This window comes from Anser anser, assembly GCF_964211835.1.
Source record: "Anser anser genome assembly, chromosome: 4".
Lineage (NCBI taxonomy): Eukaryota > Metazoa > Chordata > Aves > Anseriformes > Anatidae > Anser > Anser anser.
In genome coordinates this window covers 14,529,039-14,543,773 of record NC_139724.1, presented here as the reverse complement: position 1 = coordinate 14,543,773, position 14,735 = coordinate 14,529,039, and the positions used below count along the sequence as shown (strand labels likewise).

General features: G+C 42.6%; 2 protein-coding genes across 15 annotated transcripts in view; one reads left to right on the top strand and one right to left on the bottom strand.

The window, feature by feature from the left end:
- Positions 1-14,735, bottom strand: part of LOC310899493 (uncharacterized protein) — a 407,594-nt gene that overhangs the window by 32,166 nt on the left and 360,693 nt on the right. The gene's annotated exons all lie outside the window — the stretch shown is intronic.
- The window catches only part of TECRL (trans-2,3-enoyl-CoA reductase like), a 67,800-nt gene that overhangs the window by 26,885 nt on the left and 26,180 nt on the right, over positions 1-14,735 (top strand). For 2 of the 3 annotated variants that reach the window (XM_083835879.1, XM_083835881.1), the window contains 2 exons: positions 12,825-12,869; positions 14,215-14,318. In XM_083835879.1, coding sequence (XP_083692005.1) covers positions 12,825-12,869; positions 14,215-14,318 — 149 coding nt within the window. The remainder of the gene's footprint in view (positions 1-12,824; positions 12,870-14,214; positions 14,319-14,735) is intronic. The other variant, XM_083835880.1, reaches the window with a different exon arrangement.

Below are 14,735 nucleotides of genomic sequence, written 5' to 3'. Positions count from 1 at the left end.
TTCCTGGCCCTGCTGAGTGCTCATGTCCTCCAGTGACCTGATTTCTTGCCTTGGCGTGCTGATTTAGCCAGGAGGCCAGTCTGTCTGGTAGGCTTCATTTCTGATCTACGCAGCAAGAAGTTTCAGGAGGGTGACCTTCTATCAGCTTATTTGTGGCACATCTGTGCAAATCTCTCTATTCAAAATATAAGAGTCTGGCTGTTGGCACAGATTTGTGTAGCTTGAATTTATGGCTTACCTGTCAAAATAATTGAAGTATACCTTTAAAAGCTGGGAATACTTTCACTTTTATAATAGCCAGCCAGGAAATGAGGGTGGCATCACTGACTTAACATGGTTAAAAGAAAGCAGAAGCCAAACCGAGCTAACCTTGTGATTTTCATTTTCAAAGTGACTAATAATTTAGAGTTTATACACCACTTTCAGCCTTCATCCATGCATTCTGTGTTGGAGTTACAGAAAACCACTTCCGTCTTTTTTTCCAAAGGGAAAGGCAATGCAAGGAGTGTTGCAGCTGCAGTCACAATGTGGGTTCCCAGGCAGCCTTCCAGAAAGTGGTGTGTACTTCACTGACAACCCATTTTGCATCCCGAGCTCTGGGTCCTAACCTTCCATTTGAGCCCTGACCCATGTGTGTCTTGCTGATGCTGCTGAAGCCCAGAACTTGCATTACGACATTCCTAGCTGGGGTGCTAAGTCTGGCTCCTTGCTTCCAGCTGTCTGACTAATGAGGAGAGCAAACACCAGACTAGGCACCGCATTTCACTTTTGCTGAGCACTCGAATCTCATAAGTTGTGGAGGAAGAGATACTAAATAAGTCTGAGAAGCGTCTGATTGTGTGTCCCTGGAGATTTGCTTTCTGAAACGTACATGTGGTTATAAAGAATGATTTCAGTGTGTACTGCATTAGGAAACTATGGTTGAGTTTTGGCTTACCCACCTAGTGTAAAAGCAATGCATTTAGCCCTGTATGACCTTAAGTAGGACTTCTAGGGTCAGTTATTCAAGGCATTTTGGTCTTTGAAGATAACAGCAAAAGTCAAAGGGCTGGCTGAGATTTTTAAAATTGCCTAATTCACGCTGAATTGAATGTGATATCTGGGACATAGTTCTTCAAGGCTTAATTCAAAACTAGTGGGAGTCATGCTATTGACTTGGGTGTGTTTTATGCCAGACGCTTTCTCCTTTTTGAGCTTCATTTTCTCATCCATAAAATAAGAATAATTAACCTGCCTTTCATCCACCTTGCACTCTTTTGTCTGTTTTGGCTGTGATCCCTAAGAAACATTTGGGACAATGAATGACTTAAATATATGCCTAATGACCTATTGAACTGAAGGCTGTGAGGTGTCTAAAACACAAAAGCTAGGCTATCTATTAAATGCTTGTGAAAGTAAGCTGGCCTTCAGGAAAAAAAAAAAAAAAAAAGGTGATATTCAAACCAGAAAAAGTGAAGATCAACTCAAAAACTTTAATGGAAATTCACATTATTTCTCTTTTTGGCAGATGCTGCATCTGATGTTATTGCATTTCATTAGCAGGATTACAGATATCATTTCAGATGAGTAATATAATAAAAGAAAAGGCAATGAATCTATAGAGATGTAGCTTGAAGCAGAACTGGTCCTCTCTGCTCTCTGGGATATTGTTCCCAGCTGAGATTTACAGGACTCTAACAATGCATCACAAATGACATCCTATGTAAACAATTGGAGAACAAATGTGAGATGCTACTTAAATGCCTCATTAAGAAAAGGAAATTTCATAGCTAGATTCTTTGCTTTTCTTTCCTTTGCAGTAGATTTAGTTGACAGATCTAGATGAGAAACAACAAAATTTGTTTATCAGAATTGCCTGTTATTACTTACAATGTATCTTATTACAGTGCCTATGGCTCAACTGAGAAAAGGGCAGTACGAGGCACTATACAAGTAATCCAGGCCCTAGAGAATGTGTGTTCTCCGATAAAATGAAGAATTAAAGCCTACTGAACTGTTAATAGAAGATGCCAAAGTAGTTCTTGTTCTTAAAGAGTTCCTATATCAATTTAAACTCAGGTATTACATTTTTGTCTGAGCAACAGACTTCCAACCTGAACCTGGTGTTCATCACCACATTCATGTGGGCTTAAGGTTCATTCAGCAGGTCTTCATGATTGTGAAAAGAATCTCATGTCCATTAATGAGAGATGCCTATTGATTACGGTAGGGTATAGATCACTTCAGGCCTTCAAATATGCCCTGAATCTACATCAAGGTTTTCAGAGAGGTCCCCATGCCTTTGGGCATCAGAGTTGGGCTTTGCAAAAAGACCCAGTAGTTTCTTTTGGGAGGAGCTGCATGGAATGGGTCTGCATGAAACATGCCAGAGACGTCTTGTGAAAGAGAGCCAACAGGCCCTGGGATAGCAGAAGAGGAAGCAAACCTCCCGTGATAGAATGAGAGGAACCTACCTCCTCCTTGGACAGCTTCAGGAGAGTGATGAATATAAACCAACAAGGTCCATGATTTCTTATCTGCTCAAGAGGTCACAGCAGAGGCAGCAGCTCTTGCTGCTAGGTTCAGATTTTCCCCTGGGTTTGCTTTGTGACAGTGACTTGTTTTCCATTCATTTACTCTTTCTCTTTTGATCCCAGCTTGCCTATTTATTTATTTTCCTCTTTGGGCATAGAGGGAAAGAAAGTCTAAGAACAATCAAAATAAGAAATCTTTCAAATAAAACTTGATATTTACCATTATTTCAAGTTAATGAAAGCAATGCATCAAAGACAAGAAGCTGAACAAATGATTTACAATAAAAATAATGTGATAGAGGGGAGTTCTGCCTCTTTCTAAATTGTCCCTACATTACAATGATCTTGAATATATTTGCTGCTGGAAATAATTCACCATTGAAATAATTGACATGCGAGGTGTTCTGGGTCTGCAGCTCACTCATAAGCTGTGCTCATATAAAACGTGGACAGGCCTTGTTTGACTCACATTGTTACTAGTGTAAGTTAGGTGCCTAATTCTAAATGCTCTTTGCACACCTACCTCTGTATCCCAGTGTTTAGTTCTTTATTTCATTTATCCCACCATTTAGTTCTCTCCAGCATGCGAGGGAAAAGTATTTGTCCTCTGTCATAGAGCTGAGGGAGGAAGAGCAGTTTCACAAGCTTTATGGCAGTGCTTCAGAGGCACAGAAGCCTCTGCTTAACTTAATTAAGGTGCTGGGGTGGGAGAATTAAACCAGCCCAAATAAACTTCTCTCAGGAAGGACGCAGGAGCATGACAGGGCCTGTGACTTGCCTGCTGGTGTCTGATCTGCTGCCAAAGCAGGGCGGCTCTGTGCTGCCTCTTCCTCATGGCCCATGGTGAAGCTACAATTTAGCCTTCTTATTAGCGAGGATTAACTTTTAGCGTGGTGAATTTACCAATGAATTTATGAGGATTTAATTTGCACAAAGGAAGAAATCATGTCAGTTCAAATGTGTTCATTTAGTCAGTGATAGCATTGGTGTGGTCATTAGATAAAAATATAAAGCACTGCTATTAGGGGGTTAGTGAAGGAACGCATCCTGATTAGATTAGGAGCTGGAGAAAGAGCTATCCCCTGGACAGTCAAATATTGAAATTATACCTCACTAGCATATTTTATTAGCCAATTGACTAGGAACGCTTTTAAAGAAACACAGCTAGGGCCTGGGGTAGGACTCTCCTCTGCCCAGTACACCTGGGGTGGAGGGATAAATGAGCTTTTGAGCCATCTTTGCCCTGTCAGCTGTGCTCGTTGAACCACCAGGTGCTTTCTGATGCTGCAACATAACTCAGCATGGCCCCAAGGCTGCTCCATGGCCCCCACACTGCGTTCAGGCAGCAGGCACGTAGCATGGGGTAAAGCAGCAGTCCCTCTGAGGCCTGGTGGAGCTCAGCAAGCACGCAGGGCGCTCAGCAGCTCATACAGGTGCTCAGCACCCCCGAGAGAGAAGAAGAGGGAGAGGTTGAGGGATGCTGTGGCTCCCTCGTCCTCACTGAATTTGAGTTTCCCGCCTGAGAGAGGCAAATTGTAGGGAAGGCCTCGGTGCAACTGCCCCGTCAGTTCTGTGCCCCGTGTGTAGCCCTGTGGAGAACTGCTGCCCGAATGTGCCCGACAGGCTTGCTAATTGTGGCAGTACCCAAAATAGAGCTTTCTGAAGTGAGGAGGCAATGACCTGTGTTATCAGTGCCCTGAAACACGGCCTATCACATCATATCTTCATCATAAGGCACAGTGCTGGTTGATTCTCTCACAAACTTGCATAGGCTGAACACGAGCAAAGGTTTTGAAAGAAAAGTCATTCTGAAACAGGCTTTTATATCTTATTACTCTTTTTTCTGAGACTGCAAGGACGTTCAGATACCTGTGTTAAATGCTCTGCTTTACTGCCTATGAAACCCTTAGGTGGGTTGGCCAATGCCACACATGTAAAGGTTTTTGAGCAGTTAAGGACACAGATAGATGATAAGCGATTTCATAAACCACCAAACATAAAGCTGCCTTTTTGAAAATCTCACGCTATTATATGAACAGGCAGATAGAGAAGGAAGGATATCTTGTAGTTCCGGAAACACATACACAGTTTGCCAAATGCATGTTCCTTAATGTGCAGTGTCTCATGTTTGGGTCACCCTTTGCATTAAGGCTTCTCTGACAGCTTGTAATGAGGAAGAAAATCCTGCGCGAGTTCTCACATCCCCCTGATACCTCAGCAATTATCTTTGTTATCCTATTCAAACTTGTACAGAGAGAAGAATCAAAGGCAAAGATAACTGCCAGAATTAAAAACTCTATCGGCATAAATTACTAAGTCACTCTTTTCATTGGCATTGGCACTTCAGAGCCAGGACCCAGACGTCTGCAAATAATATCAAGCAAGCTCCGTGCTATTTTAGTGCATGGATCACAGGGCGCAGTCCTCCCTGGGGGTCCCCTGCTCAAAAAACTCCCCAAACCCATTAGCAGAGCAGAGTGCAGTGGGTCCAGCCTCACCAACTGATCCCCACCACTGCCACAGGAGCTGCAGCACGATGCCCAGGAGCTGCTCGGGGCCAGGCAGTGTGTGCTGTGCTGCTGCAGGTGGGTGCTCTCAGCCTGAGTGCTGCTGCAGTGCCGCAGCACTGTGCATCCAGCAGCTCCTCACCTCCTCGCTCCGATTTAAGGGCATTCATTCCCTTATGGGAACACTGCTTCGAGCTCCATCATTGTCAGAATATCTGTTTGCTTGTTTCTCTGTATTCTGCTCTGTGGTTGTTATTAATGAAATAAAAGGTGAGCCTCATTCCCTTCCCTTGCCCACACACATTAATTTAAATGCAAATCCACACAGAAAGATCAAAATTAATTATACTTTCTGCAGCAGGCTACATGGAAAATTGAAATGCACAGGGCTGCCTTTTCTTTTTCCTTTCTATTTTATTTTATTTAAGAAACAATGTAGCAAAACTATTCAAATACATATATAAATGTTGCTTGCATGCTTGCCTGCTTTCAGTTTCTGATGCTTTTTGCTTGTCTAAATTTCTGGTTGTTTTCAGCACCAAGCTGTTTGAGGTGGAAAATTGAAAGCTTAATCTGCTAGTGACAGAAATCGACCTCTAAATGACAAATAATATTCTGTTTGCCACTAATAACAATTGATCTTCATTAAGACAAGCTTTGCTGACTCTTAAGAAATTTGTCCATTATTGCCTGATCAGAATATAGCTAAAGTTTAATTTTTTTTTTAGGAAAAAAACTCGCTGAGTGAGTGGCGGGAGGGGGGAGTGCTCTGTTCCTCGGTAGGTTCAGGCATTTGTAAAAGTTAGAAGTTGATGAAAATGTAGTCAGGTGAATTTGTGCTCCAGGGTGCAGTGCAGAGCCACGCAGGCTGGTGTTGCACAGCTGGACACAGTCACAGCTGCACAGCTGCTTCCAGCTAGATGGGGCTACCCACGTTTGTCAGATCCTGGGCGAGAAAAGCACAATTTTGACACTGTTTTTAAGGGAGTGCCCGCAGGGACTGATGTAATGTAGTACTCTGCTGTTAGAGCTGGTAGGTGTGCACTGAAACACCTCCAGGATCAGGCCTTGTGAGGATTTGTGAGGTGGGTGCTGAGGTAACAGCAGCTCTGAGCACAAGCAAACAGTGCAGACACATGACTTCATGTAGGAAAAATGGATGATCGTGGATTTTAAGCATCTAAAACCAAGGGGAATGGTCAAATGGACAGCTAAAAAGGAAGCACATGACCAGACACTTTGTCAGGCTGGGACTTACTTGCTTTGTAGGCTTTGGGAAGTGTGTTTGTTGTGCCTCTTGGGCAGATCTATCCATAACCTCTCTGTAGCACTGTTGGTTTAGCTAAGTACTGGAGGCGTCAGTTCGCCCTGCCCACAGCTTGCTCTCCATGTCCAAGCAGTATGTTTGTAGCTAGATGCATTCATGTATTATAAAAACAGAAGAAAGAAATGGAGGCTAATGATCAAATGGATTCTTTCTCAAATTTCAAGTAATTAAGAAAGCGGGTATTTGTGTAGGCATAGCAAGTAAAGATCAAGATGCCTTTGGAAAACACGTGGCCAAATATCATCCTCAGAAAGCTAACAGGTAACTCAGGTAAGAGGAAAGAGAAGCTGAGAAAGAAAAGGGATTTATTTTTTTAGCCGTTAAAACCAACATCCCTTTCTTTCAGTGCCCTGCTGAGATTTTACCCAACAGAGCCCACTGGGTCTGCTCTTTGTACTGGCTTCCCATAAAAACACAGATCTAAGTCAAGATCGTGCTCCCTCCTAAAACACTCTGATACAGCATATCAAAGGTCCTGCTACAACGAAAAACACAGGCTAGCCAAAAGATCCCGGATGCAGCAGGTACCTTCTCAAGGACCTAGCAAGAGGTGGAAGCAGCATTTTGTTGTTCACCTGGCCCCCATAAGCTCAGTACGGTGCCAGGCAAGGACAGCTGTGTTGTACCTGTCATTTATTACAGGGCAAATAAACACAGTAATAACTTCAGGTACTTCCTGTCTGGGTCTTGTGGCCCAGCTTAGTTTTACTGTGGTTTCTTAGGTGTGCCTTGCTTACTGCCTTCATGCTCAGGACTCACTCAAGTGCACAGTGAATCCCACGCCCTTTTCTTCCGAACAAAAGCAGAAGGCCACAGTTCCAAGTCAGTTCAGCATCCTGCTTGCCTGTCAGCTCCGTGAAGCAAGGGTGTGCAAACTTCTGTCCAGCAAAGGCTGTGGCTATCAGCATGGTGATATCTCTGTACCTGCTTCCTCGGAAACGTCCCTGGGAGCGCTCACACGCGCCTGCTGCAGCCGAGAGAAATGATGTTTATGACCATTGCTGCTTGAGGTCACGGACTCGGAATAACTATATTTGTTCAGCATTTACTTTTCCAGGAAAGAGTCCAGCAAGTTACTTTCAAGATAATCTGTGTGTCAGTATGTCTGTCTGTCTCTATTTATTATGTACAAAAACACCATGCCCCCAGCAATGCATGAGTCTTTTTTAGCAACCTTTTATTACTGCAACACAGATACCAGATCAACAGTCTGGTTAAGGTGGCAGAGTGCATTTCAGCTGTGCTCAGTTCATACAGGAAGGTGCTGTTACCTTGCTCAGCTACTGCATGACCCTTTGCGATCATATAAGGGACTTCGGTACTGCAACGTTCCCCAAAATTTCCTATACTTCTGCAAATTTAAGCAGCATGCTGCTGCTGATTGATTATAGTAATTTTGTTGTTCATATCATCCTATTCATATCACAGCAGGTATTGCTGGTAATTATTAAGCCTATTTGTTATTAGAGATGCATGGGTGGTGAAAAACAATGAGAAGCAAACAATTTCACTGATAAAATTAGCTGTTCATGGAAAGTCAATCTGATAATTATCTCCAAACTATGTCTGTCAGCTCTGCTTGGCATTTCTTAGACTCCTTACCCCCCAGAGGAACAGCTTTTGCATGGCTGAGTTCTAAGGAATGCACCTAATTTCCCAGCAGGAGAGATCTTCATGATTTTTTTATTTATTTTTTTAACCTTTGCTCTCATATAGGTTCATGTAGCTTCATAAATACTACGTGACAAATAGGCATTTGAGCGTGTAATTTACTAAAGAACAGGCAATGCACTAAAGAATTTTTATGAAAAATAATAAAAATTAGTGACCCCTTCAATTTCATAATTATTGGAAAATACCTAGCACTTAGATTTCTTGGTTGTTAATTTTTCAAAACCTCCTGTCATATTTAAGCAGTGGAGCACACATTAAGGTCAATTTAAATCATGTGGATAAAGAGTACCCTTGCACGCTTTTAAAACTGTATATGGGCTGTTAAAACTGTCCTCAGCTCTTGTGACTGTCTGCTGATTCATTTACTGAAATTCTAGTAAAAATGCAGTGAAAAAAAACCAAACAGTGGGACCAACAGAGCTTGGTTTCCTGTGCATCTTTGCATGTATGGTACTGAGGCTGCCATTTTATTAAGTGTACAAGCAGTACCTCTCCTTTTATGTCCAATATTATCAGGTGGCTATTAGCTGGAGATGGCCAAATTTAAAATGGCTGTTTTTATTTATTTATTTTTATATCCTTCCTTCTAACGTGTCAGCTTGCTTAGGTTTAAATTTTTGTTTTAAATACTGCCATGTACAACAAAAAACTTGGCTAAAATTAAATATTTTTCTTCACTTTCATATTTTAAATATAAAGAGTGAAGTCAGTGTTTACTTTCTTTACTTCAGTGTCACTTTCTAAGAAAATATCAACTTCTTGTGTTGAAAAAATTAAAATGCTTTAAATATTTTTACTTTTTCATAATGGATATATGTCTTTTTCTGTTTTGGACTAAAATATTCCACCAAGTTGGAACAGATTCCTGACAGAGAAGAAGGAATATGGTAAATGGCTTCAGAAGCATCATGATTTGCTTACATTTCCATAATAAAGGAAGCTTGCACGCATAGAACAAACATTTTTTGAATCACAACAGTAAAAAAAATCAAGCAATTTGTGAATATCCTTTCAGCTGAGGAATGGGGCAAGTTTTCAAGTACCCATGTGCATGCATTTGGGGGTGATGGTTTTAAAGACAGAGACAAACATTCTATATCCTCAAGGATAAGTCTAAAAAGTAGAGAGAATCAAATAGGAGATGAAAAACCAGGAAGCAATTTCAATGGCTGTTTAAACACACTGCAAGATGGGTGAAAGAAGCCACAGCTATTCCACACAAATGCTAGAAATCTAGGAAATAGGATGGAGGAATCACAACATTGGCTAAATGGTTTGAACCATGATGGCCATTCTTATGTTCTGGCCAGCCTATGTCTGTTTTTTAAGTTAAAACCAGTCTGGGATATAAGTGGGCTGAAAACTTAGTTATTTTTACAACCGTCTTCCAAGCGTGAAATGCTTAGCCAAAACCATAAACCCCAAATGGGGGAACTGAGCAGCTCTGCTGATCACAAGGAGCACACACGGAATAAATATAACCTCCCCAGTACCATGTGGAGCTCACAACTGAGCTCTGATGCACTCTCAAAATATTAGTGAGTAGATGATAATAACATGTGCTTGATCTTACACTCAGCAGGAGTTACAAGATAAGCTTCAGTCACCTATGCTCTTGGATCACCATTAATCTCTACAGAAGGCACCAAAGGAGAGTGTTAGTAAGAATAAACTGGGCAGTAAACCCTACTAAAAATAAATCCCTGGAAAAAAGAAAGCCTCCAGCTCCAGCAGGAAGCAAGGGGAGCTCTGCCAGATGTGGGAGTGCAGAGAGGCCTTCGAGCACCGCACACAGCTGCAGCTATGTCTCCGTCTTTAATGAGTGCTTGTTTGCTCTGCCTGGAGCATGCACTTTCCATGTGCACTTGTGAACTCCTCCTGACAGTAGGTGAAGCTCATCTGCCAGCTACTGCTGGCTCGAGGTATCAGAGAGAGCCATCGACCCCCTGTTTGACAGGCAGCAGCAAGATTTAACGGGGGTGATGATGAGGCACTGTGGTTGGCTTCTTTGCACTACCAAAAGAAAGCTCTTCTCCTACAGGGTTGACATGAATGTGTGCTTGCCAGAGCCAGGCTGGACTGGAATGGCTTCCCAAATTTCCAGACAGAAATCCAGAGTTGTCAGAGCCCTTTGGAAAATGCTCAGTCACGAGAAGAAGGCAGGTGGCAAGGGGAGCCAGGGTCCCCTTGGCTGACCGTCACGCAGTGATGAGCAGGCAAATTGCTGAGGCCTAGAAACGTGTGGGGTTTTCTCTTTGAAAGGAGTCTCTCATCAGGCTGGGAGAACAGACCAGCCAGAGCTCTGAGAGAGACCTCCCGAGAAAAGTGGAGTCGCACTTCCCTCCAGAAAGCAAGGCTGTTTTTTGCAGGATCCCAGGGCAGCCAAGACTCCAGAACAGCCTTGCTATACTCTGCGGCCAGTAAAGACTAAAAGCGAGAAACCTTTCTGTCCAGACTAAAACTGACATATGTACAAAAAGAGATGCGTTTGCACTTTGTCCCCCCATTCCATCTGCATAACATTTCCGCTTGACTTTAGCTAGTGGGCCCCTGCCAATATACAGAGCTGGGAAGAGACATCCTGACAGCTAACTCCAGGTCCCCCCAGCAAAACACACACAGCACCCCACAGATGGCCTGGAAACCAGACACGCAGTGGGGTAATGACAAGGTCACTGCAGACGAGCAGCAGCAAAGGCACATTCCCATCTGTCTAAATCTTTGAGTATGTTCAAAAATAATGGCGTGCTGAGGCTAGAGGACTGGAAATGTGGGATGATGTGCTTAAAACGCACAACCTCTGCTTGCCCTTGTGCAGATGAAGAGCCATACCTATAAGCACTTTGCCACAGGATCAGGTAAATTGGCTTTTATTGAAACATACTGTAAGATGAGTTGGGGGGGCTGAGGGGAAGATTCCAATTTAAAGCAGGTACATTGCATTTCAGGCTCCCAAATAACTATTGATATCTGCTGTCCTGGAGCAAATCATATCTTCCTTGACAAGTCAGACAGCTGCTCTTTCTCTATCTTCCTTTTGTTATCTTTAATAGCCATGAATTGTTTTGGTACCTTGAAAAAAAATGTTTGCGCCTTACTTGATGGATGTGCTTCGCCTCCTGCTATTAGCCCTGGTTCAAGGGGTTCATCTAATGCCTGTTCTTGCCTACAAAATTCACACTTAGCCCAAGTGCTTTTGAAATGGGAGTGTCTGGGTCGGTGCCGTGCACTATGTGTGCAGCCCCCCTTCCCCTCCAGCTGGAGGGGTGAACAAGCTCTCCTGACCATCATGGCACGTAGCATCATGGAAGCAACCTCTTGGGCTCATCTGGTCCACGCTCCTGCTGAGATCAGGGCCAACTTCAAAGTTATCTAAGATGACTCAGGGTCTTCCCCAGTTGAGTTTAGACCATCTCCAAGGAAGCAGATCCCACAGCTTCTCTGGGTAACTGTTCCCATGTTTGGTTACACTTATTATGAAGATTTTGTTCCATTTGTTTAAGGTACATGAATACTGGTATCTTAAATACAGCAATACCAACAATTGTAAGGTGGGTCTAAAGAAAACCACAGCTATATTTGACCAGTTTCACTCAGACTTTGAACTGAAGAGACAAAGCAAATTTTCTTCAGGCTATCTGCTGTCCTAAGGCACATCAAAAGAAATAAAGACAAGCATCATGGAAATGGCTGGGGGATGCCATAGCACAGCTATTCCTTCCCTTTCCTCTGTCACACTTTGCTGCCCCCAAAGCTCAGTCAACAATGTTGGCTGTGTAAGTTTTCCCAAGGATGCTCCAATGCCAAGCGTGCTAGATCAGCCCAAAAACCCTTCAGCAGCAAATCTGAAGCAGGAGGAGGAGGCAGTTAAAACTACGTTATGTCTCTTTACAATGCAAAGGAGGTGTGCTTACCTTGTCCCTTCAGCCAGCACAGCTACTGGGTCAGAGCCTCCTGCATACAGGCACTACACAGAGCTGAGTAAGTTAACAATTTGAATGGCCACAATCTTTTCTGCAGTCCTTCTCTGGCACTTACCCACTCACTCTGGCATTGAGAAGCACAAATGCAGCTGGAGATCTGTACCTATTTGAACAAACTGACTGGTCTCCATCTAAAATCATCAAAGGGCACCTAATAACAACCTCCAACTGTTATTGTGCATTTATAGGAGCAGCCTTTAAACTAGACCATTTTAAAAGCTGCTTCTAGGAAACACCCATAAGGTGATGAGTATCATGGAAATCATATGTGACCTAGTATTAGCTACCCAGACGCCTCTGCTTTCTGTTCACTATTTGCCTAAAAGATTACCAACTGAGCATCTGTGATTAAGAAGTAGTGCTAGCTGTGTGTCCCTAGTCAGATTTTATATTCCTAAATGGGAAAAAACAACCCCCTATGGACCAGACTGTACAAAAAGCATCGTTCTGGGGGTAAAGGCTACACTGACAGATTTAATATGGTGTTTTGACAAATATATTAATAAATAGGGTCTTATTTATACTCCCCAGTAGTGTATGCACATTGTATTTTCCATGTACTAATGGAGCATTCAGCAATGAGACTGGCCCATTCAACACTGGACCTAGGAAAAGGGGTTTCTGCTTTACCTGTATGTGTTGTGCTGTGCATCCCTCCCAGCTCTGTTGTATTCTCCTTGTATAGCTGAGACCCAAAGAGAGGATTATTATTTTTTTTTTACCTCATATTTGTATCCGTCAGCTAAAAAGAATACTAGCAAGAAGATAAATTTAGATCATCCACCATGAAATTAACAGCTGTGCTTTGTGATTTGAACAGGTCCCCAGTGGTACCCTTCCCGTGTTGGTCTGCAACTGGAACGCAGTAAGTTTTCATATGGATGTTAAAAAGACCCCTAACGTATTACTAAACCTTTGGCAAGTTATCCTCCTAATAGTATTACTCTCATGATATGTGTTAGTAGGTGAACTTTTAGTACTTTTTCATTAATTGATATAAATCATGAAGTTATTAGCTTCATCATCAGTGCAGGAGTCTAATGGTTTTCATAACCATTGTGTAAAAATGTTTCAGAATACAGCATGTGCTCGGATAATGAAGACAAAGCAGTTCTAAAGCCATTCATGGCAAAATTCACCCATGTCAGTCCCTCACTGTGATTCCAGTTGCACTCCTTGTTCGCAGCCTCATCAGAAGATACAACTGGCCACAGGAGGCAGCCTCCTTTTTTGGGCCAGCACACCAGTTCTTGCTGGACATGGCCATGGGAGCTGTAGCTGCTGCTGACCAGGTGGCATTTGTCTGCGGACATGCAGTAGGGCAGAGCCCCAGAAAGTGAGATCTGAGCAGCTGGCAGAATTTGGCACCCTCCCTGACCTAAACAGTGAACAAACGTATATCGAAAGGGAGATGCAATATGTAAATTAGAAAAGAGAAAGAAGTGTTGCAGCCATGGCAAAACCCCATGCCCGTGGCTGTTGGGGTTTCCTAATATCCAGCTCACCGCCTCTCTGAAAAAGAACCGTATCTTCCTATTTGATGTCTTTTCTCGTTCACTCCCGGTTCATTAGGACTGGGAACAGATGCCTCAGAGTGCTGTGAAAAGGAACATAATGCTCAGATACACATGGTCTGCCTAGGTCTGATAGTTCACAAAGAAATCCTGGACTGGGAGCTTTTGCCCAAGAAGTTACATTCATCATGATGGTGCAACCTATTGTAAAATACCCTGAGAATGCAAATACTCAGGCAAAAACTATCAAAAGGCATCAGTGATCAAGAGGCTGTATAACATTGACTTTCCCATTAGTCTTGCAAGACAGAATGAAAAGTGATCTATGAAACTGTGTGATTGCATGGCATGTCTCTAATGATCTAGATGAACAGAGATAGCATCATAACAATTGCTGTGCATTGCTGCCCAGCAGCATGTCAGCCTAACGCTTTTGTTAAAAGGAGAGAAGAATAATTCCCATAGAAATGCTCTAAGCTGCTAACCTGGAGAATAAGGACCAAGTCACCAAAATAAATCACAATATAAGTTGTGCCTTTTACACGTAAGGCATAGGCACTAGAGTGCAATGCAAATTGAAGAAAATGGTTTAACTTCTTGACTATTAACAGGGCAGCCTACACGTTATGCTGAAAGGATCCACCGTGAGGATGTGTGCTGTTCATGTCATTTGCTCTTCCCTTTTTATCCTTACAGATGGGCCCTACCTGAAGGACTCTGTTAACATTCAAAGCCTTGCAGTTTCCTCCATCATTACACTGTATTTTACAGACCTGGGTCAGCAGGTTGGTTGGACTACAGTAAGTATGTTCTTGTAACAGTAAGCATGACACCTTAATGTACACTGTTTTAGCATCAAACTGCTCCAACTTCCTCAGCCTGCCCTTCCCTATGTCAAATAGTGTAAATTACTGTATTAGCAGTCAAAGCAAAATTAAATTGGTAGTAAAACAAGTTATCACCATGATAACTCTAACATTCTATTAAAGATTAGAAGGTGGACGTAACAATATTGCCTGAGGAAAAAAAGATCAATTTTTAAAAACATTTTTAACTTATCCAGGGTTTATATGCCTGTGTAGGACCTGTAGCCAAACGTACTCATTTGCTGCAAGGCTCCTCAGCTTTGAAATGATATTAACAAATAAATAAAATATGGATTTCTGGTAAGCCTGTTACTAAAGCAGGAAAATCACTGCATGGGACTCTCCTACAGC